The sequence below is a fragment of the Chrysochloris asiatica genome, unplaced genomic scaffold (assembly GCF_000296735.1).
Source record: "Chrysochloris asiatica unplaced genomic scaffold, ChrAsi1.0 scaffold00074, whole genome shotgun sequence".
In the NCBI taxonomy this organism is placed as follows: domain Eukaryota; kingdom Metazoa; phylum Chordata; class Mammalia; order Afrosoricida; family Chrysochloridae; genus Chrysochloris; species Chrysochloris asiatica.
Genome location: NW_006408592.1, coordinates 13351693 through 13377014, shown reverse-complemented (window position 1 = coordinate 13377014; position 25322 = coordinate 13351693). Strand labels below are relative to the sequence as shown.

Genomic DNA, 25322 nt, shown 5'->3' with positions numbered 1-25322 from the left:
ATATGCCAAACACTGGGACTTAATAAGACAAGTGTGGTCTCTGTTCTGAAATTGTAGTCTTTCTGGGAAAACAGATGAACAAGTACAATTAGGTATGTTGTTAAGTGCCATCAAGTCAGTTCTGACTCATAGCAACACAGTATAGAGTTTCTAAGGTCTGAACCACTGATCTTGTGGTTAGCAGTTTAGTGCTTATCCAACAGCGCCACACCAGGACTCCATAATCAAGTACACCAGCTGTTAATGGTAAAGGTAGACTACCTCTTACCAGTTAGATGAATTGGAGTCCTCAATAAAGGAATGAATGATACACCCTTAGTGAAGAAAGAGGTCAGGACCAGGCTGTGAAAACCACTTCATTTAGTTCATTTGGTTTTGACTCCATAAGCAAAGGTCCAAACAGTGGCAGGCTAATCAAAATTGCAGTACAGGCTGTTAGAATACATTAATTGTACAAGATGTTCCTAACTCAATATAAGAGTAGCTGTGGTTTGTAGTCTATGCTGTCTGGTTATGCCAGTTCATTAAATACTTTGCCTGGCTTCTTTCGTATTATCATTATATAATTTCAATGGGAAAAACAAAAAATTCCAGAACAAGGTGTACAGATGGGAACAGAACATCATCTGTTTATGACAACACTGACAGAAAATGTAGGAGCTGGTAATGAGCCCAAAAATGTTGTGCAGAAATAGAAAATGGTATTTTTCATTACATTTATAATCAGACAGTAGTTATCATAGGGTACAATCATGTTTGCCCAAACTCACTGTTTGCCCTGAGCAAGCAATGTAGACTGAATATAGCCTCAGACAATTTTAACAGAGCAAGACAAGGGTGATTTCAGATGCATTTCACTGCTTATGGAGGACAAGTGGCTCACCACGGTGACCATCAGGTTGCTAGGCTGGACAAAGCCAAATTTAGAAGAATGATCCTCTGAACAGACCTACTAAAATGAATGGTTTATGCCACCAGCAACTTTCTTCAACTTCTGATTAGTTTCCCATGAAATAATTGCTTGAAATACATCCAAACAGTTCCTTTATTCACGGTTTCTTTGTCTTGAAGACAGGAAGGTCAGTCAATACTGAAACATACAGTTTGAACCAAGCATATGTGATGCCCACTGCACAATACACTGAGGTCAGTAACAAGGGGACGAAGGGGTACTTCATCTTCCAGGAGCTGAAAGGGAATATAAATTCACAGCAGATTTCCAAAGGCCCCAGGCCAAGAAGATAGAACTTTTCCATCCTATTTAAAAGAGGTTTTTCTTTTCTGAGGAAAAAAAGGAGAGAAAGGTCTGACTTTAGATGAGTCACTCTCGTTTACCAAACGCTTCCCTAGCTGCAGCTCCCCCTTGCATTGTCTTGATGGGAGGATAGCTGAGGGTCAGAGGGCCAAAGAGTGCTTTCCAGTTCACATTTAGAAAAATGATAATAATACACTATTATCTCAACAACCAGATTTACCCAATCATCATCTACCTATGTTGCCACTTGGCTGAATGTACTCAGAGTGAATGAGCTCTACATTTGGGAGGCAGAAGGGGGATGGATTCTTTCACAATGCAAAAAGAACATGGTAAATAATATTTATGAGAGGTGTTCAACAAAGTTGTGGAATAATGGAATTAAAAGATAGTGGAATTTTTCCAAGAACTTTTTGAAGCCCTCTCATAGTTGTGTTTTAATATACTGAATATATGAGTTTCCATGGATATGGACCAATATGAATAAACAAGCTTTATAAAACTTGTTGTTGTTGTTAAGTGCCATCGAGTTGGTTCCGACCCATAGAGACCCTGTATAGGGCTTCTGAGGAGTGGCTGGTGAGCTTGAACCTCCGACCTTGCATTTCAAACAGCTTTGTAGTCTGGCACATTAACCCACAGTACCACAAAAAATTATAGAGGTAATATTATAGGAAGTTTAGAAGAGAAAAATATTTTACCAAGAAGTCCATAATAGGAATATTTACATATCTTGTAGTTGTTAAGTGTTATTGTTAAGTCGGTTCCAACTCACAGCAACCCTATACAGGATTTTCAAGGAATGGCTGGTGAGTTCAAACCACCAACCTTTAAGTTTAAACTGACCTTGTGGTCCAGTGTTTATTTTACAGTGCCATACCAAGACTTCTTTCATATCTTATTTTTTTCTATATACATTTGCATTTATTTGGTTTTATTCATGATGCTCTGGTAGCATAGTGGTTACAAATCGGGCTGCGAACCGCAAGGTCAGCAGTTCAAAACTACCAGCTGTTTCGCGGGAGAAAGATGAGGCTTTCTGCTCCCGTAAAGATTTACAGCCTCAGAAACCCTGTACAGGATTCGCTATGGGTTGGAACCGACTCGACGGCACTTAACAACAACAACAAAATTCATGATGCATATGCTTTACATTCTACTTTTTAGTTCTCATATAAAAATTTCAAATTGAAGTCAGGTAGTTCCTCTTCAAATATTCTCCCAAACTAAAGACATAATCTATATTGTTGTGTCACAGGGATGGGATTATGGGTGATTTCTCCATTGGCTAATCTTTTTCTAATGTTAAACAGAGCAAATGCAGATTCAAATGTTATTTTTTTAATTACCTGAATAGAGTCTTCAGTGCAGTCATACTATAGATGGTGAAGAGTAACATGAGTAGGATTTTAATGGGAAGTTCTGTGGAAAGAATAAAAATTCCAGATGATAATTTAGCTGATATAAAAATATAAAAAGGTAATATAATCACACTAACACAGTTAAGTAGCACTAGTGATGTTTTTAGGATTATTCATGCACTTTGTGACATTGTGAAAAAGAGGTTTTATTTAAGAAAACGGATTACATCCCTTCTTCCCAGAGATTTTAAGGTTATTTGAATCAAACAGTATAGGTCTCTGGGCTCTGGTGAAAAGGTCAGGGCAGTCAAATATATCTCTCTAAAAAGCAGCACTGTTTACCTGGAGCAGTGAAGAGCAGAGGGAAGAGAGAATAGTGTCCTGTTGTGGTCAGAATGAGAAAAATCGAAGCATCTCCTGCTTTTCCCACAGACAGAAGGCTAAAAATATAAATTGTTATAATAAATCCTTAAAGGAACAACTAAAATTCTTGCAAAGAGCCTCAATATCCATTATTACTTAAATAACTGGCTTAAGCAAAAAATAATAAACTGATCTTTGTCACATGTCCAAGTGAATTGAGAATATTTATTTTTTGGTGGAAAACTTTAAGCAATTGACAGAAAAATGTACCAAGCTGAGCTGCAGAGTATCCAAAAATGAATCCCACTTCCCTGAGTAACTCCCTTCTCCACAATAAGGGGTAGTGTGGGGTTGGGTGCTGCCTGGTTAATTTCTAACCCTACAGCCCTTCCCCCCTGGACAGCATCCAGCACTGCAGTTTCAATGAAAAACAGTTGTTCTGCTTTGGAATGTGCTCTACTTTTTACTCCAATTGTTAAAGGAAACCAGACAAACTATTAATACAAATCTGACAAATTTGCTTATTGTTCTTTCAGAGCTTAATAATTTTTCTCAAGATGTATGGAAAAGTTTAATTTGATTATATCTGTATCATTTAGTTTAAATTGTGCATAAAATGGACACTAAACACACTTGTTGTTGTTGTTAAGTGTTGTCGCGTCAGTGCAACCCATAGCAAGTGTGCAGAGTTCCCGAGGAGCAACTGGTGAGCTTGCTATCAAACTAATTCTGATCCACAGAGGCCTACAGGAGAAAGAACTGCCCCACAGGGCTTTCCAAGGTTGTAATCTTTACTACAACTTCCCCCACTGAGAGGCTGGTGGGTTCCAGCTACCAACTTTTCAGTTAACGGTTGAACGCTTAACCACTGATCTACCAGGACTGTAGTGGACACCACTGGGTTTATAATGCTTTTTAGGCATGGCACAGCAGAAAGACAAGATTCAGCAGTATAAGATTTGGGTTCAAGTCCTAACTCTGCAACTTTCTATTTATGTAACTATGGACAAGCCATTCAAACTTCCTGAGCTCTACTTTCTGCAGATGTTAAGACAGGGATCATAATCCATTTATCCTAATTATCTTAAAAGTCATAAGACTCAAACGAAAGAATTAATAAATGAAATTCAATAAAATCTGAAGTGTTGAAAAAAACTGAGATATTATTCCAGAATGGATCCCATCCTTACTTTGACTAGCAACATTTAACAAGGGACAATGTGAGCTGAGATGACACCAAACCCCACGCTTTTTCCAGTCTATGTTGCCTTTCAATATCCAGACAGAATTGCCTGGTGGTGTGATTCTGAATCATTGCAGCTCCTCCTACCAAAAAACATCCAAACAATATATACCAGCTTCTGTAGATCCCCTGATCTAGTGAGAAATATCCCTGTACATATTTGCCTCTGGGAATTCCACTGAATATGCCAAGGAAGAACAGAGTAAATGGAAGACAACAGAGACTTGAACTATGTCAGTGACATTGCCTGACTGAGCTATCTGCTTACCTCATTGGGAGAATTGCGAGGAGTATGGCCTTTTCATGAACGTGCCACCCAAACATGAAGGAACTCAAGGCACAAAGAATCAGACATCGGAGAAAACCTCTGGGCCCTTGGGGTTTAAACCAAAGACAGAAAATAGAGGGCTAGAAACAATAGGCAAAGATACAAAACTTCAGTATCATTTAAAATAAGGTTTACAGAAATATTCTTCAGGTTAATACAATTTGCATCCTCTCAAACAGTTGTTGTTAAGTGCCATCGAGCTGGTTCCAATTCATGGTGACCCTGTATAATGTTCATGAGAAGTGGCTGGTGAGTTTGAACTGACTTTGGGGTTCAAACCGACCTTGTGGTCCAGTGCATTATCTTGCAGAGCCACGTAGATCCTAGATAACCCTCCATTACACTGGGCAACTATATATATATACATATGTGTGTACAATATATTTGAAAAGCATTTAAAAAAACATGTATAACTCACTCTACTGATTGCAAGTTTTCAATAAATAGTAAGTTGTTGTGAGGTGCAGTTGAGTTGGTTTCTACCCTGTATAGTGTTTTCAAGGAGCGGCTGGTGGGCTTCAACCACTAATCTAGTGGTTCAAACCGATTTTGCAGTCCAGCGCATTAGCCCACAGTGCCACAACAGGGCTTCTAGCCAACATATTGTTGTTACTGTTAGGTGCCATCGAGTCTGTACTGATTCATAGTGACCTTATGCACAGAATGAAACACTGCCCAATCCTGGGCCAACCTCATTATCGTTGCGATGCTTGAGCCGATTGATGCTGCCACTTTGCCAATCCATCTAGCTGGGGGTTTTCCTCTTTTTCTCTGACCCTCCACCCTACCAAACATGATCTCCTTCTCCAGCGACTGGTCCCTCCTGACAATGTCCGAAGTATGAAAGACAGAGTTTGGCCACCCTGGCCTCCAAGGAACACTCTGGTTACACTTCTTCCAACACAGATTTGTTTGTTCTTTTGGCAGCCCATGGCACTTTCACTGTTCTCCTCCAACACCATAGCTCAAAAGCATCAATTCTTCTATGGTCTTCCTTATTCACTGTCCAGCTTTTGCATGCATTGGGGTGAATTAAATGTTTGACCAAATTTAGCAAGCTAATTTTCATGTTGATACTTTTTTAAGGCCTGCAAATGTTATAAGTTTTGGCAGAAAAAAGGTTCACCACCCTTGCTGAATGGAGTCCTTTTGTGGCACTATAGGATAAGCACTGGACTGCAAGGTTGGTTTGAACTGCAAGGTTGGTGGTTCAAACTCTAGTAGCCACTCTTTAGAAAGCCTACACAGGGTCGCTATGAGTTGGTACTACTCAATGGCACTTAACAATACCCCTGCTATATACGGTTTCTGACGAGTGACTGACTTTAAACCGACCTGTGGTCCAGTGCTTACCCTACAGTGCTACACCAAGATTCCCAACATACTATTACTATCAGGTAATTAAGTGGAATCAGGTGTCTTGCTTGGATCAGTCTGAAACCAAAATTACAGCCAAGTGTAATTACTAATTGAGTTGTTTTATGGTGGTGGTGATGTGCCATGGAGTTGATTTTGACTCATAGCGACCCTGCATAGGGTATCCGAGGTTGTAAATCTTTATGGGACCAGAAAGTCTCATCCTTCTCCATGGACTGGCTGTTAGTTTCGAACTGCTGACCTTGAGGTTAGCAGTCTGACTCGTAACCACTATGCTACCAGAGCTCCTTGAGTTGTTTATATAGAGTTCTATTAAAATGCCACTGTCAAAAATAACTATGAAAGAAGCCTACAAAAGTAGCTGACTCATTAGAATCTGATCTGATGCTTATGCATCCACTATGGACCCACCCAACTCATGATCATAAACAATACAAAATATCCATGTGACCCAGACACATTTGGAGTTTTGATCATTTAATCATGGCTAGAAAATAAACCAAAGAACCAAACCTGGATATCACAGGTCCATGAGCTTTCTTTTTGCTCCTCATGCCAGAGTTAAGGGGTGATCTGATAGCCACTGAAGAGGACCACTTTACTGTGGTTTTTACAAGTACCCCTTCTTTACAATGTACAGTTACTCAAAGAATTACTGAGAAAGACCTCAACCTGTAAAAGGATTGTTGTTGTTGTTAAGTGCCGTCAAGTTGATTCCGACCCATAGCGACCCTGTACAGGGTTTCCAAGGGTGTAAATCTTTACGGGAGTAGAAAGCCTCATCTTTCTCCCGCGGAGCAGCTGGTAGTTTTGAACTGCTGACCTTAAGGTTCGCAGCCCGATTCGTAACCACTACGCTACCAGAGCTCCTTGTAAAAAGATTAGAGCTGTGGAATTTGTTTTACAGTCTGAAAAGCTTGAGAGTTGAAATTCAAGCAGGTATACAAAAGAAAATCAAAAAACACTCAAGATTATGAGCACCATCTGTTGAGTTCTTACCAATATGGCAATCAGAGTGCAGATGAGGGTTGCCAAGGGAGTTACCGAGGGAAGGACTGTGTGTTGGAACTGCTGAACCAGACCACTTGTCATGGAGGCCTTGGGAATCTTGTTGGGATCAAGAAGTTTCAGGTGTAAACCTATTGAGAAAGTTAAAATATGCTACTGTTTTATATTTAATTTTATTAACAGCATATACCCTATTACACCAATTCTCGAGAGAAAACCCCACAAACTACCAAATCTTATTCCTGCTTAAAGGGCAAGACTTCATTAACTCAATTCTGCACTATTCTACGTAAAATAGCTCTGGTTCTAAGAGTAAACCATATGTAAAGCAGCTGGGCAGCTCAGCAGGAAGCTCACAGGCAGAGTGAACAGCAATCTGCTCTCTCTTGTAAAAGGAAGCAAGTTTTCTAAAACGCAGGTCTGACCATGTCACACTCTAGGTTTGAGTCCTTCATTGGCTATAGAATAAATAAAAGTCCATATTCCTAAGCACAGCACAGTGTCTTCCATGATCTAGCACCTTCCTATTTTTATAGAATCATCGCTTCCATTTTGTTAAACACAGCTTAGCTACAACAAACTACATTTTATCACCCTCAAGACTCGTCCTTTTACTTAGAATGACCTCATTTACCAAGTTATTCACTCATTCATCTGCAAATGTTCTCCAAATCAAGTAGAGCTGACTTTCTTGTGTGCCAGGTATATCTGTGTTTATCACGTCACATTACCTTTGCTTCTGTTCATCTCTATTACAATGGGGTCTTTAAAGTACACCGGGTTTTTTAAAGGCAGAAAGAATGATTCATTCATTTTTATTCCCAGCACATAAGAGTTCAATAAATACCTGTTAAATGAACTACATCTGAGGATGATGTAGTGCCACCACAAACTCTGGGATACAGTGATAGTCATGGACAGGCACCTCTACTACCTTGACTAAAGCTGTCCAAAGTTAGTGATGTGTGTGAAAGGTGTAGACTACCAACATACTTCCTGTTTACTCACTATTTCCTATTTCTCTATAGCCTATGAGTCTCTCTTGAAGCTAATACCTTCAAAAGTAATCTCCTCACTTGACCTATACTCATGGATATAGTAGCTCAATGTACCAACTGAGAGAGAAGGAATCTTCAGATACAGGATCAATCCTATCCCTTCTGTATACAGGGTTGATAGGGACGAGCAACTTAGACATTGGCTACCTAAAATGAGGGGCTATACAGGTACAAAGTGACTGGCTTACAAAGTTTTCAAGACAGAGTTTAGTTTCAGAGTGTAGGGGGAAGTAGAATCCCTACTGAAAACTTTTCATCTTGTCTAGACGGGTCCGGTGAAAGGAGATGGGGATAAGATTCTTATGATTCAATAGCGAGTAATTGTTATCATGACTAATTGAGACTGTCACAATTGTAAAGATAGAAGTTTTGTAACATAAATGGGGAGTAGTTAATCTTACATTTCAGGAACAGAGGACCCTAGGACCATCAAGGAAGAAGAGCATGAGTGGAATGTGGTATCCTATCCAGAGAAGCAGGGACACCAGAGATGGAGGCAGAGATGAGGACATGGAGAGATATAGCAGCTGAAGACTCTAGATTCATGGAAAGAGAAAGGCTGTGTGCTGGTGGCCAGGAGGCAGGCTTACAGAATGTGCCCTTTGGTTGTTTAAATGATTATATATTCCTGAGTATTTTTGTGTACATCCATCCCTTGCCTCCAAAAAAACAAAAACAAATTAAAAAACCCAGAGGGAATAGAAGCAAATACAGTTGAATGGTGATGCAAGGAGGGGATTGTAATCATTACGATGAAACAAAATACAACTGGATGAGTGTAAACCGATGTTCTCCTATGTAAACTGTCACTCAATTCACAATAAAAACTTAAAAAAAAAAAAAACCTCCTCAAAACACAAGTTGTCTAATCTGTCAATGACTTCCCAAGTTACCTATATATTAGAAGACAAAATGTAAGGGATAGTACTCTCTTGACTCACGACAAGGTGATTGACCCTTATTCCTAATTCTATATTGGCTGCTTACAAACTGTTTTGAAATACAAAAGCTAACAAATTACTTTGGAAGAATGCCAAGTCCACATTAAGGCTGTGTTCACACTGGGCAAGGGATACCAAGTTGTACATATGTATGCAACCAGTCTTTATCACACACAATTACAGCAGCCACTGTGCATTAAACCATCTATTATATGCCAAGGGTTTTGCAGCCATAATTTTTAGCACCTGAGCATGACAGACAGGATAACTTGCCCACAGTCTCTTAAGTACTAGGTGGTAGGGCTTCGGTCAAGCTCTAAAGCCTCTGCTAAGATATTCTGACACTTTATTTTTGTTTTTGTTCCTCATAACATGCAGTTAATCACTATTATTACCCTATTACAGATGAGGAAAGCAAGAAAAGAGAAATCAAAGACTTGCCCAAAGCCACAAAGCCAGCATTTTATGCAGGTGGGCCCCCATACCAAGACACCAGACAGTAGTAGATCAGGAATCAACAAGCTGCAATCCCTGGGCCTAACACAGCCTGTGGCTTGTTTTTGTACAACCCTAAGCTATAAAGGAAGGAGCTCTGGTAGCGTAGTAGTTACGAATCGGGATGTCAGTCACAAGGTCAGCAGTTCAAAGCTACCAGTTGTTCCGCAGGAGAAAGATGAAGCTTTCTGCTCCAGTAAAGATTTACAGCCTTGGAAACGCTGTACAGGGTCGCTATGAGTTAGAACCGATTCCACAGCACATAACAACAACAAGAAGCTATAAAGGAGTCCTGATGTGGCACTGCAGGATAAGTGCAAGACAACTAATCTTAAATTTGGCAGTTTAAACCCACCAGTCACTCCTCAAAAACCCTGTAAAATAAGGTTACTATGAGTTAGAACCAACTTGATGGTACTTTGAAAGATTTTTACATTGCTAAAGGGTTATCAAAACAAAACACCAAAGATATAGTATGTGGCCTGCAAAGCCTGAAATAAGAAGCATTCGGTCCATTACAGCAAATGTTTGCTGACTCCTGCTCTAGATCCTATCCTTGTGTCATCAAGCCGGGCTGGATTCAGAAATGAGACTGAGAGTCATTCTCAGCAGAACCAGCTCAAGGTATGCACTATTTTTCATCACAAGCAATTTACAAGCATACCTAATGTTTCACATTTCTCATCATGCCAAAATGATTTTCCTTATTGGTTTAATACCCAGAATCACAACTTACACATTTTTTTTTGTTTGGCTTCTTTACATGGTTAGGTTTAAAAGCAGAGTTAACTGCTAAATACTATTTTAATTATGGTAAAAACTGTCTCAGAAATGTTTAAGCATATCCTTTTTCTCCAAGGTAAACATCAACAACTTCATTGCCACAGAAGCTGTTATAAGGAATATAGTCAGTGTGCTGGTAACTGTGCTGAAACCTCAGTCCCAAGAATCAACTGCTCCCCCTGTTCCTCTTGAAAAGCTGCAATGCTGGAACAAAGAACAAACAGTTCAGCCACAATCAAAACACAAAGCAGGTTTTTCCATTCCTAATGCTAGTGGTGGTGGTGTTAAGTGCTGTCGAGTCATTCCGACTCATAGCAACCCTGTATGGGGTTTCTGAGGAGCAGCTGGTGAGATTAAACTACAGACCTTGCAGTCCAGTGCATTAACCTATAGCGCTACATCAAGACCCCTCTAATGGTAATAATCCTTTCACTATTCATGGTCCAAGTAAAAAAGGTTTGCTACTATACCGGTGATGGACAGCATTTTGTCCAAAGCATTGTACAAAGCCCAGAAATTTGGAGCCCAATATGCATGGCAGAGGCCCCTCTTGAAAGGGAATAGTCGTGAAAAGACTTGAGGCAGTTGGTTCTGTTGAAAAGAGAAAATACACAGATTAAACACTGATCAATCTTTTCCAAATTAAAAAAAAGAAATAGGGAACTCTCTTTGGCAAGCTGCTTTTATGACCTTGTGTCAGTTTCCACTTATAGTCCCTACAGAACAAAGCAGAATTGCCCAATAGGGCTTCCTAGGCTGTAATTTTTACACCAGGTCTTTTCTTCTGCACAGTCGAGGTACTGGTGGATTCAAACTGCCCATCTTTTGGTTAGCAGCTGAGCACTTAGCCATTGCACTACTAGGGCTCTTTGTTTATAACTTAGTATGTAGACAGTTATGAGGTCTGGGTTCCAGCCTTTGTTCCTTTAAATAGTAGTTGAGCAATTCACAGAACCTCGTTTGTCTAAGCTCATCTGTCCAATACTACTATGAGATAAAAATCATACTGAAAATATTCACAAGGTGCAAGAAGAGCACAGACTGATGATGATCTAAATACTGGAGAGAAGGGGAAAGTAGAAAAGACTTCGCAAAAGATGTGGTAGTTTTCAATTTTAGTGGGAATTAAAAATTACTTAGCTAAATGAAGAAGGATTAAAAAAACAAACATTTAACCTCGGCAACCTAAGACAGAGCCATTGCCATGCTGCAATGGATTTCGATGACAGGTAAGACGGGGGAATTTGCACTGACCGCCTAAGACAGGCAGCGTCCCGTAAACAAATAATAAATAAGGGGGAATCTGGTGCAGACCGTATAGACTCGGTCAGGAGTCCGAGGTCCTGTGGGCCCAAACGTTGCAGACCATCCAAACCATAGGCTGTGAGGATCAAACTATAGCCACCTAGCAGACATAGCAAACTGTCCCTCATTTGATTATTCAGTTATGCTGGTTAGTAATTCCATACATGAGCCCTGGATATCCACAGATAAATGTAAAAACCTTCCCTAAAAGCCGAGACTGTAAATTCCAAACCGCCCCCCCCCCAAAAAAAAAAAGCTAAAGAGGATAGAGAGAAACACTGTTAACTGATGGTATGTGGAGGGGATTATAATCAATGTAATGAAACAAGGTATATGAATGTTTGAATGTGAAACTGATGATGTACCCTGTAAATTTTCACTCAATCCACAATAAAAACCTTAAAAAAAAAAATTAAATATTCCTGTGTGGGTTTTTTTGATAAAAGAGGAAGGTTTCTTGCTAAAAGAAATAATCTACGATGGTTTTGGGGGTAGGAGGAAATGATACATGTACTAAAGGGTAGACAGGCATAGACATGGGTGATGGGGCAAGGCTATATACAACCAGAGGGAGGTTGGCAGAGAAAGAAAACAGGAGTAACAGGAGACATAGGGAGGAATGCAGTGGTTAAAGTGAATAGAGGTAAATACTGTTAACTGTTAGTGCATGGAGGGGATTGCAAACATGTAATGAAACAAAGTATATATGTTTTTAAATGTAAATCTAATGTTCTGCTCTGTAAACCTTCACTCAATTCACAATAAAATAAAAATAATAATAAAATAACATATTGACCTCCTAAAAAAAACAAAACCAAAAAAAAAAAACCCAAACATTTGTAGAATATCTGGCATTCTGGGCACATTAGGTACATAAGTCATTTCACCCTCACACCAAAACACTACTCTTAACTGAGGACAAGAAAACTCAAAAAGTTGACTACAAAAGTCTCCCTCATTATGCAAATTATTGAGATTCAAAATTCAGATAGCAAATTTGGAGATTGAGTGAGAACTACAATTTATTCAACAAGGAAGTGAAGAATTCAAAATTTGAATCCTTATCTAATTTGAAAGCTCATGCTATTGCCATATAGCCAATAGTCCTTGTCAGGATAGCATTATACAGGACATCCCCCAACCCTACTGTTGTCCCATATAAGACATACTCATCCTTAACTTTCTAATTAAGTATTCAGACAAAAATGTACATTTCGAGAAAATTCTTAAAAGATGAGAAAAGTAGCATAGCAAAACCTATTTAAGTAATCTAAAAATAATCTTTATGACTATTGTTAAATGACTACTTACCACATACACGTAATGAACAAAAACTGCTAAACCACTAGGAAGTCCTCAGTCTCCTCTTTCTTCTTCAGTAACAGGATCTGTCATTATGACTGACCTGAACAAAAGTTACCATTCTTGGCCTCCCACGAAGCTCAGGAGCCATGTAATGAAGTTCTGGTGATTACAGCTTAGGTGTGGTAGCTTTCAGGATAGATAGATATGTCCTTAATAGGGAAAAAGCATGTTCTTCCTGTATTTCTTATCCCACTGCATAAAATGTACACAATGTTTCACTGCTATTCCTAAGGTTTTCAGTAGTGAATCCTTCAGAAGTGGATTATTCCTTTGTAGTCTGTTCTTTGTCTGTAAACTCCACTGAAACCTGTCCACTTGGGTGACTCTGTTGCTATCTGAAACACCAGTAACATAGCTTCCAGGCTCACAGCAACAAGCAAGCCACCATGGTACAAAACTGACAAAACTGTGGAATAAGATTGTCAATTATTTATATCCAAGTTCAGGTTGAAGCTGAAAAAACACTTTAAAAAGTCCAGGAGAGCCAAAATACAACCTTGAGTATATTCTACCTGAATTTAGAGATCGTCACAAGAACAGATTTGATGGTACTGAACACTAATTTCCAAAGATCAGAAGGGTTGTGGTAAGATATCAAGAATATCATACATGAAGAAAGCAAAAGGTCATTAAAAAGATAGGGAAAAAAAACCCAAAGTGAATATCAGAAGAGACTGTGAAACTTACTCTTGAATGTAGTTATAGCCAAGAGAAGAAATTAAGACATAAGGACACCTTGAGAAGACAAAATGAAATATTATAATGAAATGTGCCAAGATCTGGAATTAGAAAGTCAAAAGGAAAGAGCACACTTAGCATTTTTCATGTGAAAGTGCTGAAGAAACCCTTCAAGCCTCCAAGAGCAATACTGAAGGATGTTGCTGCTATGTGTTGCTGAGTCGGTTCTGACTCATAGTGTGACCTTCTATAGGGTTCTGACTCACAGCGACCTTCTGTAGGGTTCTGACTCATAGAGACCTTCTATAAGGTTCTAACTCATAGCAACCTTCTATAGGGTTTCTGGGACTACTGGTGCGGTGCTGGAGATCTGCACTGGACTGAGAACCACAAGGGTGGCAGTTCAAACTCAACAGCCACTCCTTGGAAAACCTACACAGGGTCACTCTGAGTGGGAATTGACTTGACAATGATTTAGGGTTTCTGAGGCTATAAACCTATACAGGAGCAGAAAGTCTCATCTTTCTCCCGCAGGTAGATGGTGGATTAGAACTGCTGATCTTGCAGTTAACAACCAAACTTGTAACCCACTATGCTACCAGGGCTCCTTATATTGAAGGACTGTTGTTATGTGCCATCAAGCAGATTCTAACTGACCTTGTGATCCAGTGCTTATCCTAGAGTACTAAGGACAACATATTGAAGGATACTACAGGAATATTGAGCTTTGCAGGATGCATCAAAGAATAAAGAATGCACAGAGTCACTGTACCAAAAAGAACTGGTTAATGTTCAACCATTTCGGGGGGTAGCATATAATCAAGAACTGATGGTATTGAAGGAAGAATTTCAAATTGTACTGATGACATAAGCAAAAAACAAGGATCCAGGAACTGAAATACTAACTGAAATATTTTAACAAACAGATATAGCACTGGAAGCACTCACGAATCTATGCCAAGAAATCTGGAAGACAGCTTCTCAGCCAACAGCTACTCTGCCCATTCCAAAGAAATGTGACCATACAAAACCTGGAATTTATCAAACAGATGATACAACCTTGCTTGCTGAAAGTGAAGAAGACTTAAAATATTTACTGATGAAGATCAAAGAGCACAGCCTTTGGTATGGATTGCATCTCAATGTAAAGAAAACATTGGACCAATAAACAAAATTCTTATCAATGGAGAAAAGATTGAAGTTGTCAAAGACGTCATTCTTGGATCAACTATCAACACTCATGGAAGCAGCAGTCAAGAAATCAAACAACATATTGCATTAGGCAAATCTGCTGCACAAGACTTTTTTAAGGTGTTGAAGAGCAAAAAGATGTCAGCTTGAAGACTAAGGTGCACATGACCCAAGCCATGGTATTTTCAATAAATAATACATACCTTATTCACTGAACAGTGAATAAGGAAGACCATAGAAAAATTGATGCTTTTGAGTTATAGTCTTGGAGAAGAACATTGAAAGTGTCATGGGCTGCCAAAAGAACCAACAGATTCGTGTTGGAAGAAGCGCAGTCAGAGTGCTCCTTGGAGGCCATGATGGCCAAACTTTGTCTCTCATACTTCAGACATATTGTCAGGAGGGACCAGTCGCTGGAGAAGGAGATCACATTTGGTAGGGTGGAGAGTCAGAGAAAAAGAGGAACACCCCCAGTGAGATGGATTGGCAAGGCGGCAGCATCAATGGGCTCAAGCGTGGCAACAATAGTGAGGTTGGCCCAGGATCAGGTAGTGTTTCATTCTGCTGTGCATAAGGTTGCTATGAGTGGGTACCAACTCGATGGCACCTAACAACAACATCATTAATATGATATGCAAGCAAAATTTTCCAGAAGATAATTTAAAATGGTTGCAGAGTACATCGACAGGGAGCTGGTAGAAATTCAAGCCAGATTCAGAAGAGGATATGGAACAAGGAATATCATTGCTGACATCAGATGGATTTTGGCTGAAAGCAGAAAATATCATAAACATGCTTACCTGTGTTTTATTGACTATACAAAGGTATCTGACTGTATGGATCATAACAAACGATGGAAAACATTGAGAAGAAAGGAAATTCCAGAACATTTCATTGTGCTCATGTGAGACCTGCACAGCTGTTTGAGCAAAAAATGGGGACACTTAATGGTTTAAAATCAGAAAAGGTATGGGTTAGGGTTGTAACCTTTTGCCATACTTATTCAATGTGTATGCTGATCAAATAATCTGAGAAACTGGACTATATGAAGGAGAACATAGCATCAGGATTGGAGGAAGACTCATTAACAATCTGCAATATACAGATGATACAGCCTTGCTTGCTGAAAGGAAAGACGATTTGAAATACTTACTGATGAAGATCAAAGACTCCAGTTTCCTGTTTTAATTACAATTCAATGTAAAGAAAACAAAAATCCTTACAACTGGACCAATAAAAAACATCATGATAAATGAAGAAAAACTTGAAGCTGTCAAAGACTTCATTGTGCTTGGATCCATAGTCAACATTCATGGAAACAGCAGTCAAGAAATCAAGTAATATGCATTAGGCAAATCTGCTGTAAGACTTCTTTAAAGTAATAAAGAGCAAAGATGTGAATTTGATGACTAAGGTGTGCCTAACTCAAGCAATGCCATTTACCAATCCCTTACATGCATGTGAAAGTTGGACAATGAATAAGGAAGAACACAGAAGAATAGATGCATGTGAATTATGGTGTTGGAGAAGAATATTATAAGTAACATGGACTGCCAGAAAAACAAACAAATCTGTTTTGGAAAAAGTGCGGCCTGAATGCCCTGTAGAGGAGAAATTGACAAGGCTTTGTCTTACATACTTTGGACATGTTTGGAAGGACCAGCCCCTGGAAAAGGACATCATGCTTGGTAAAGTAGAGGGTCAAAAAAGAGGAAGACCCTTAACAAGATGGGCTGACACAGTGGCAGCAACAATGGGCTCAAATATACCAACAATTATGTGGATGGAGCAGAACTAGATCATGTTTTGTTCAGTTGTGCACAAGGTCACTATGAGTTGGAGCCCACTCCACAGCACCTAAGAATGAATGGGGCAGCTGACTTGGCTTATGAAGTGACTTTGGGAATGGTGGTTACACATGGTGGAGCAAAAAAGACAGGAATCCATGTCTCTGACATCATGCATACTGATGGCGGAGGCCATGCGGAGGACCCTAAACATGAAGGGCTCATTGTTAAGTAGGGCCACAATGGGTCCCCCCTTTTGTGGCACGGGGACCCAGGAGAGATCTCATGTGGGGACTCTGCTGTCTCTGTCTCTTTGTTTTAATCAGCTTATTTTTAATTTTCTTGATTTTATAATAAAAGTTTTCAGTAGAATCTTAGTAAGAAATATATTAGAGATTTAATACTTGCACATTCAATCATGCGTAGTCCTAAAGAATGCTTCTCACACTAACAATAAGTTTCACCACTAGGAAAAACCAGCTAAAGTTTTTGCCAGCTCAAGTTCAAGATTACATTCAACATTCTGTGTAGTTTCGGTCAGGGGTATTAAGACCTTTAGAAAATTAGCAAAAATGCAATTGAGGGCTAAGTGAATAGTATTAGATCATAAGCAGAAATTTAACTAGATGTTTTGTATGGAGAAGTTTTTGGTATAAGGAAGTTGTTCTGTTTCTTCTCAACTACAAAACTTTTTTATGCTTTTTGTATTTCTTGTTTAATCAATCATGAGAAACAATTGTGTTGTCAGTTACCATAGCAAATAATGTCTAGGTACATGCTGTGATTAATGAATCTATAGAAAATAATAGGTGAGGATACAAATAGGAGTTGAGATTTGGAGTTGTGTTTTAAGGTTAACATGACATTTTTAGAGCAATGAGGTTTGCTTACAGAAATCAGATATTGTCTAACTATGTAAAGGGATACAAGGAAGATTTTGATATTCTTGATGTTCTATATTGAAATGATTAATATGTATGATTTAGGCCACTACTTTGAAAAGAATGATTAATAGATTGATGGTATAGAGTAGTAGAAAAGCTGTTTGAGAATCTGTAATAAAGTACAAGAGGAAAAATAAAATGTAGAGGCATGATGAGAAATAAAATGTAGAGGAAAGAGGAGAAATAAAATGTGAAGGGAAAGAGAGGAGAAATAAAATGTAAATAAAATGTGAGAGGAGAAGCTTCATCATCTAACAAGATCCATCGATTCTGTGAGCTTCATTCTTCGCCGACGTCATACCTCCTTCTAGGACCCCCAAATAAGATGTCAGAGCTGGCTTCCGACATACTGAGGCAACCCTTTTACAGAAAATAATAAATGCCTTCTATGTTTAAGTAGTGTGTGAGTTCTGGTGTGGTGCTGTAAGATAAACACTGGACCACAAGGTTGATTTGAATAAGGTCGGCGGTTCAAATTCACCAGCTGCTCCTCAGAAACTCTATACAGGGCTGATGAGTCAGAACCAAATCGATGGCACTTAACAAGTATAAAGTAGATTTTATTGGAGTATAGTAATAGCAATATTGCTATTTTTAAGGAACTAGGAAGAACCTAAATGCCATCAACAGAGAACTGATTAAATAAGTAATTTTAATACAATTATGTGAACACCTGAGTCCTAGTCCACCAGGTTTGATTTTAGAGTGGTACACACCTTTCAAAGTGAGGGATACCAGATTTCAGTAAAAATTTTAAGTATGCATTAGACTACTATGCAGCTGTAAAAAGAATGACTTATCTTTCTTTACTGAAATGGACAAATATCATGACACATTTTTTAAAAAGCAACTTACAAAAACAGTTTGCGCATTATGATCCCAATGAAATTGAGGGGGAAAGTATGTTAGTATGGATATGTGTGACATAAAACTAAACATGCACATGTTTATATATACATGTATGTGAGTATGCAAAAAAAATATCTAAAAGGATACCATCCAGTTTTGGAGGGAGTGTGTTATCTTAGGGTGAAGGAGTAAGAAAGGAGTACCTTTACTGTTGTTTTGTATATTTCTGGCTTTATTTTTTTATAAACAGCAGCAACAAAAAACATGCTTTCATTTAAAATAAAAAAAATAGAAAGGACTTACCAAAGCTAGGAAAGGGCCCAATGAAAGTGCAGAGACTAGGATAACAATCAGGCCCAGAGAAATAACACGGACAAAGCTGAAACTGCTCCATCGGATGGACCCATCTGCAGAAAAGGAAAGTCATCATTAACGAAGAGCATGGAAAGTTGTAACTTACACCTTACACCATGTGCTGGAATAAGAAGTATCCCCTGATGGTACAATAAGCTTTATGATATGGCAAGAGCAGAGACTAGTTAGAATGGGTAAAGGGCTTATACAGTCAGCAGGTAAGAGACCGCTACTATATATGAGAAATGTCAGAAGGCCCTTTCACAAGGCACATCACTTAGCCAATACAGTAGACAAAGAAACCAAAATAAGCTGTATTTTAACTAAAACTTGCCTGGTTTATTTGCAGTGAAACAGTAAGACCGTAGCAAATATATACCATAAGCTGGTGCAACATAGAGGTAAATGTGCTTGAAATGTAGGAGAACAGCAAACAGAAATGCTCCTTCCAGATGCCTTTTCTAGGAGATTTAAATGAGAAATATCACTTAAATAAATTCATGGTGAAAATAAATACAATAATATAGTCTCTGGAACAGATAAAGTACATTAATGGAAAAACTGGTGAACTCCAAATGTACCAATGTTGGTTTTTAACCCTGACAAATGTAACATAGTTATGTAAAATGTTAATATTAGGGGAAACTAGGTGAAGGTATATAGGAACTCTGTACTATCCTTACAATTTCTCTGAAATTTAAAAATTATTCCAAATTTATTAAAAAGTAAATATATATATATATTTCAAGATAGACTCTGAAACACTTATAAATGAAATAGGATGTATTTCAAGGAGTCCTGGTGTCAGTGGTTAAAACTCGGCTGCTAAACACGAGGCCAGTTGTTTGAAACAATCAGGTACGCCTCAGAAGAAAGATGTGGCAGTCTGTTTCTGTATAGGCTTATAGCCTTAGAACTGCCAGGGGACACTTTTACCCTGTCCCTACAGAGTTGCTATGAGTTAGAATCGATTTGATGACAGTGGGTGGGGGATATGTTTAAAAATAATCCCCCTGGTATGTGTGTATGTAGCAATCACTGTTTTCTCTTCCTTTGTTTATGATTTACATTCCCTAGAATAAAAAGTTATACAAAACTCAGGGTAAATAGTCTACAGGCAATATAAAGAGAACACAGAAAAAAGAGTTCAGCTAGCTTTTTATAGTGAGTTTACTAGGTTCATACACTATTTTAGCAAACACTTATTAAGACTAAGTTTGACACTGAGGTACAGGATATATCAGTAAAAACACACACTAGGTTCTCCCTAAGGATTTAGGGCCTAAAGTAAGCCTCACAAACACTCTGTGAGGTTGGTATCATTATCTTCCTTTTATAGAGCCTAGAGAATTCAATTACTCCCACGTCCTTACAGTTAAATAATAGTTGAGAGTTGATTTTTAAAACGGAGCTGGGAATGTGAGTATGAATGAGTACATATAATACTAACCCACCCACTGTCATCGAGTTGATTCTGACTCCTATGTTACAGATTAGGCAACATATAGTACTACTAGGCTGAAAAGTACCGGCATAGTACTTGATCTTTACAACTATCTAACAGACTAAAGGTATTCTTATACATACAGATATACACTGTTGTTGTTAAGTGCCTTAGAGTCAGTTCTGACTCATAGCAACCCTTATAGAGTTTCCAAGGAGCAGCTGTTGAGTTTGCATTGCCGACTTTGTGGTATAGCACCATGCCATACATACAGACATACATACATACATGTGTGTGTATATATGTAGATAAGTCTGAATTCTACCTACCTCATAAGAATTTTGGAAGGATCACATGAGATAATAGTCTTAGGGTTCAATAAAGGTAACTGCCACAAGGACCACAAAAGGCCAGGTGCCTTCTCTTGCTGTCTCATCAGATGAAGTCTGGAACATATTGGTTTAAGAATAAGTAAAAAGAATGAGATGCTTTCAGATCTCTCTTCACCAATTTTACAATTTATTTAAGATCCAGATAAGGCCTGATTCTATAGCTGATTCTACAGTCAAATTCCAGTTCATTTGCTTAACAACCATGCAAAGATCATTCACTGAACACAAATTATGTTTAATGTACTATGTGGCTTTTTCTGATTAGAAAAAAAAAATACACCCCGATATCTATGATTGATAAAGAACATTAAAATGCATGACCAAATTTGATCTTTCCAAAGTCCCTATGAACTAGGTAGCACCATTTTACAAATAAGAATTTAACAAGGGATAACTATTTTTTCATGATAAAACAGGATGAAAGGGTTAAATAATTTGTCTTGGGTTAATGGTTCTCAAAACTGCATCAAAATACCCTGGGGACTTCTAGGCCCCAATCCCAGAGAGTCTAGATCAGAAATCTGAACTTCTGATTTCTTCCTCTATAAAAAGAAAATAATGATACCAACCTCAAAGAATGGTTAGGAGGCTTACTTAATAAAACACACAAACCGTACCTAATCTGAAGCCACCAATGCATCTGAGAAACAAAGCTCACTAAGGTTAGAGTCAGGCTTTGAACCCTGGTTCTAGGATTCCAAATTCCACACTTTCTATGACACTAAGCTGTATGCTTCTAAGATAAAGCACTGTCATCAGAGTTTACACTGGAAAAAGTACTGAAGAGTACAGACCAAGATAAATGACCCAGGGCAACATAAAAACTCGTTTCATTTACACCTACCACACTGTGACCAGTTTTTAGAATATAATTTCTCATCTGGAAGATGAAGAAAATTACTGTCAAAAGAGCAGATGGAACTTGTAAAAAATGTCCAGTAAAAATGACTATATAGCACTTTCAACTTGAAACAGTCAACTAAACTTACCCATCATCCATTACACTGTTGCGTTTATGAGCCAAAAACCACATTTAAGAGGTTTACCTGAAATAATCGTGCAATGGAAAGTAGCATTAATCCAAACAAAAAGCCATTGTACTGGAAATGAATATCTGGACTTCAGTCAAGGAAAGAGAAAAGAGGACACCAAATTCACAGTAAGCCATACAAGCAGACCAAGTATAGAAATTACAAATTCTATCTTCACAAGTAGAATAGATATAAAAACATTACTATCAATTTAGATTTCTCATAAATGTTTTCTATAAACAGTCAAATCCCGGATAAACTCTTTAATTAAAATTTCTGTTTATGAAGGAAATAGAGTGTTTTTTCCTTACCTCTAAGATCCAGAAACAAAGCATCCTGCTCTTTTTAAAAGGCAAAGATTTTTTTGCTTTTTGAAGCCCTCTAATGTTAGCCCTGGAGTCCTGGTGTGGTGCTGTGGGTTAATGTGCCAGACTGCAAAGTGTTTGAACTGCAAGGTTGGTGGTTCAAGCTCACCAGCTGCTCCTTGGGAACCCTATAGAGTCACTATGGGTCAGAATCAACTTGACAGCACTTAATAATAGCAACATTAGTTCTGCATTGTTTACAACATATACGTAATATTATTTATTAGACCTCACAATGAGATCTCATCCTTGCTTTATAAAGAAGCAAACTAGGGCTCAAGGGCATTAATCTACTCGTTGTTGTTGTTATGTGCCGTGGAGTCAGTTCCGACTCATAGCGACCCTGTACCGAGTTTCCGTGGCTGGAAATCTTTACAGGAGCAGAAATCCTCATCTTTCTCCTGTGGAACAGTTGGTAGTTTTGAACTGCTGACCTTGAGGCTCACAGCCCGATTCGTAACCACTACGCTACCAGAGCTCCTCATAGTCATATGAAAGATGTGAGTCCAGTGAGGAAACTCCATACCAGACTGCCTCCAGGAAAACAGAAACTAGGTTTTTACACTTATGATTTTAACTGTACAAGGGGGCTTCATGAAGTTTTGGGGGGAAAAGGAATTAAAAACAATGGAATTTTTCCATGAACTTCTGAAGTCCCCTCTGATTCAGGCTCACTGGATTTCAAAACCTTGCCTCTTAATATATGGTAAGCCAAGATGGTGGAAAAGCATGAAGGCCTGCCTGTTTTCCTAAGGCACGTTATGGTATGCCCTTTCTTGTAAAAAGGTGTTATTAAACTAAGATGTTGCTGTTGTTAACTGCCATCAAGCCGGTTCTAACTCATAGCAGCCCTGTATAGGGTTTTCAAGAAGCAGCTGGTGGTTTGACCCACCAATAGCATGGTTAGCAGAGCCATACCAGAATCTGAATCTTACTGTAGTAGTGTTTTTTTTTAAAAAAACATTCCAAGTGTTCTTCTGCTGGCAAATTGCCTTTCCCTAGTAACAACTATGAATCACCTTTAGAGAAACAGGCAAAATTACCAAAAAAAAAAAAAAAAAAAAAAATGTGTGCACACCCCCAAATAGCATTCCCTCCTCAGATCATGAATATCTGTAAAGATTCTTTGCTCACTGTAACTGTAGGGCAAAGCCATATTGTAGGAACCAATTTGGTTTCCCAAAAAAACAACTTGAGCTAAGGTTGGATCTCTTGAAAATCTGGACTCAAATGTATCATAAGGGGGTGACAGTTTGATCATGACCAATTATTAGATGGGCTTTCCTTAAAAATATTATTCTGGAGACTAAGTAAAATGATTACTAATATTGTTCTAATGCAACACTCAGTGTTGATTTACTTGATTAGATAGAGTCTGTTACTCTAGCTTCTCTGGATTATAGTTCAAATTAAAATGGATTATAGAAACCAATTTCTTTCTCAGACTCCAAGTTTAAAAGGAGTAGAGTAGAAATATTAATAATATGAGGCCGTGACCTATCTCCCTCTAGCCACAGAGAACACCGTGGAGTACCTGTCTCCCAAACCGTGGACCAAATGGGAACAACAAAACTGCCTTTTATAGAAATAATAATAGTACGTACGCCAAAGTTTGTCTAAAATAACTGCTAAAACTAAAATCTGAAAGCCTCTGTAGTCATAATAAATACACTGAGGCACTGTCTGAACCTAAGCAGTACTAGTAATAGTTACATTTCATAAAATTCAGGCTATATGTGATCCTGAACACAGAAATACTTATTAAAACATAAAACTGTTTCTAGGAGACACTTAGCAAGAAAACATTGTCATTTTACTCTATGAAATATTTTGAAATTCACCCTTTTTCCAGTCATGGCTATTATAATCTTGTTAAGTTTATTATTAATATTTAAGTTATATACACTAAATTAACGTATGGCTGTAGAATAAGCACTTGACAGCAAGGCTGGTTTGAAATGCAAGGGTGTCAGTTCATAATCACCAGCTGCTCCTCAGAAACCCTATACAGAGTCACTATGAGTCAGACACAACTCAACAGCACTTAGCAACAACAACAAATACTATTAACAAATCCCAGTCTATCGCTTCACCCGATGGTTTTACTGGTTCACGCATATCACCACTAACTTTTCAAGGACAAAATGTTCTAGCCAGAGCCCACAGCTTTGGGAATCCACCAATCCCATTTTCAAAAACAGCTCATATTTCATCATCATCATCGTAATTTTATGCTTGGCATATATCAGAACAAACTAGGTAAAAATATACAAAATGTGAAGGATACGGTCCACAATTAATAATCCAAAATTCCACAGCAATAATACGGATAGAATAAACTTTGGCTTTTCTGTAAGTTCCTTACTAGCTCTTTTCCATTCAATGCATTTACAGCACCTATATGGAAACATCAAGAAAGAAGCAGAAACAACTTTGATGTTCACTTGGTCAACACTTTTGCAAAAACACTGTGATACATTTTCTTCACCAACCTGACCAACTGCCCAGGCCATTCTTAATTGATCAAATATGTGGGTTATTAAAAAGGTAGCAACAAAAACGAAGACTTCAGGGCCAGTCTTCCTTCTATCTCTTCACTAGGCTTATTTGGAAAAAAAAAAAAAAAAAAATCTCCATTTCATAAAACTGAAAATGAAAAAAAAGCAATAGAAATTAGAAAGTTAAGAATTTGTAAAATTGAGGGCATGTGCGCTGCTTCAGGCCTCAAGAGCAAACAACACAGTGATACAGTACTCTAAAGTATATCCGAGTCCTGGTATAGCGCTGCAGGGTAATGTGCTGGACTCCAAGATCAGTTTGAACTGCATAGTTGCCAATTCAAACCTACCAGCTGCTCCGAGGAAGCCCTTTACAGGGTTGCTATGGGTCAGAACCGCCTAGATAGCACTTAACAACATCAGGCAAATCAAGAACAGAGTCTCAATGTGCAGCCTCTTTTTGTTTAATCACAAACAACCATTATGTAAAAATGTATGTCGTTTAAAGGTCAAGATATATTATTTAGCAACAATATTGTTGTTGTTGTGCCGCCAAATTGGCTCTGGACCATAGGGGCCCTGTATAGGGTTTCCAAGGAGTGACTGGTGAGCTTGAACTGCTGACTTTGCGGTCCAGCGCATTAACCCACAGCACCACAACAGGACTCCTAAGCAAGTAACAAAACAGCAGCTCCAAGGGAGAAAGGTGTGGCAGTCAGCTTCCGTAATGATTACAGTCCAGGAAACCATATATGACAGCTCTACTGTATCCTACAGGATTGCTCTGACTGTTGGAATTGACTTGACAGCAATGGATTTTATGGGTAACAAACTGCCTGCTTATTCCCATCTTAAGCTCAATGTCCTCATGAATAGAGAGCTACTTACCTTACAGAGAAACTGTTTC

At 38.5% G+C, this 25322-nt stretch overlaps 1 protein-coding gene across 1 annotated transcript in view; it reads right to left on the bottom strand.

The window, feature by feature from the left end:
• Window positions 1-1034: 1034 nt before the first annotated feature.
• ALG8 (ALG8, alpha-1,3-glucosyltransferase) overlaps window positions 1035-25322 on the bottom strand; it is a 42343-nt gene continuing 18055 nt past the window's right edge. The window contains exons 4-13 of the mRNA XM_006864988.1: window positions 24205-24314; window positions 21568-21635; window positions 19020-19146; window positions 18635-18738; window positions 10683-10803; window positions 6927-7066; window positions 4491-4630; window positions 2959-3056; window positions 2605-2677; window positions 1035-1281 (exon numbers count right to left, since the gene is read on the bottom strand). Of these exons, the coding sequence (XP_006865050.1) occupies window positions 1050-1281; window positions 2605-2677; window positions 2959-3056; window positions 4491-4630; window positions 6927-7066; window positions 10683-10803; window positions 18635-18738; window positions 19020-19146; window positions 21568-21635; window positions 24205-24314 (1213 nt within the window). The 3' untranslated portion in view covers window positions 1035-1049. The remainder of the gene's footprint in view (window positions 1282-2604; window positions 2678-2958; window positions 3057-4490; window positions 4631-6926; window positions 7067-10682; window positions 10804-18634; window positions 18739-19019; window positions 19147-21567; window positions 21636-24204; window positions 24315-25322) is intronic.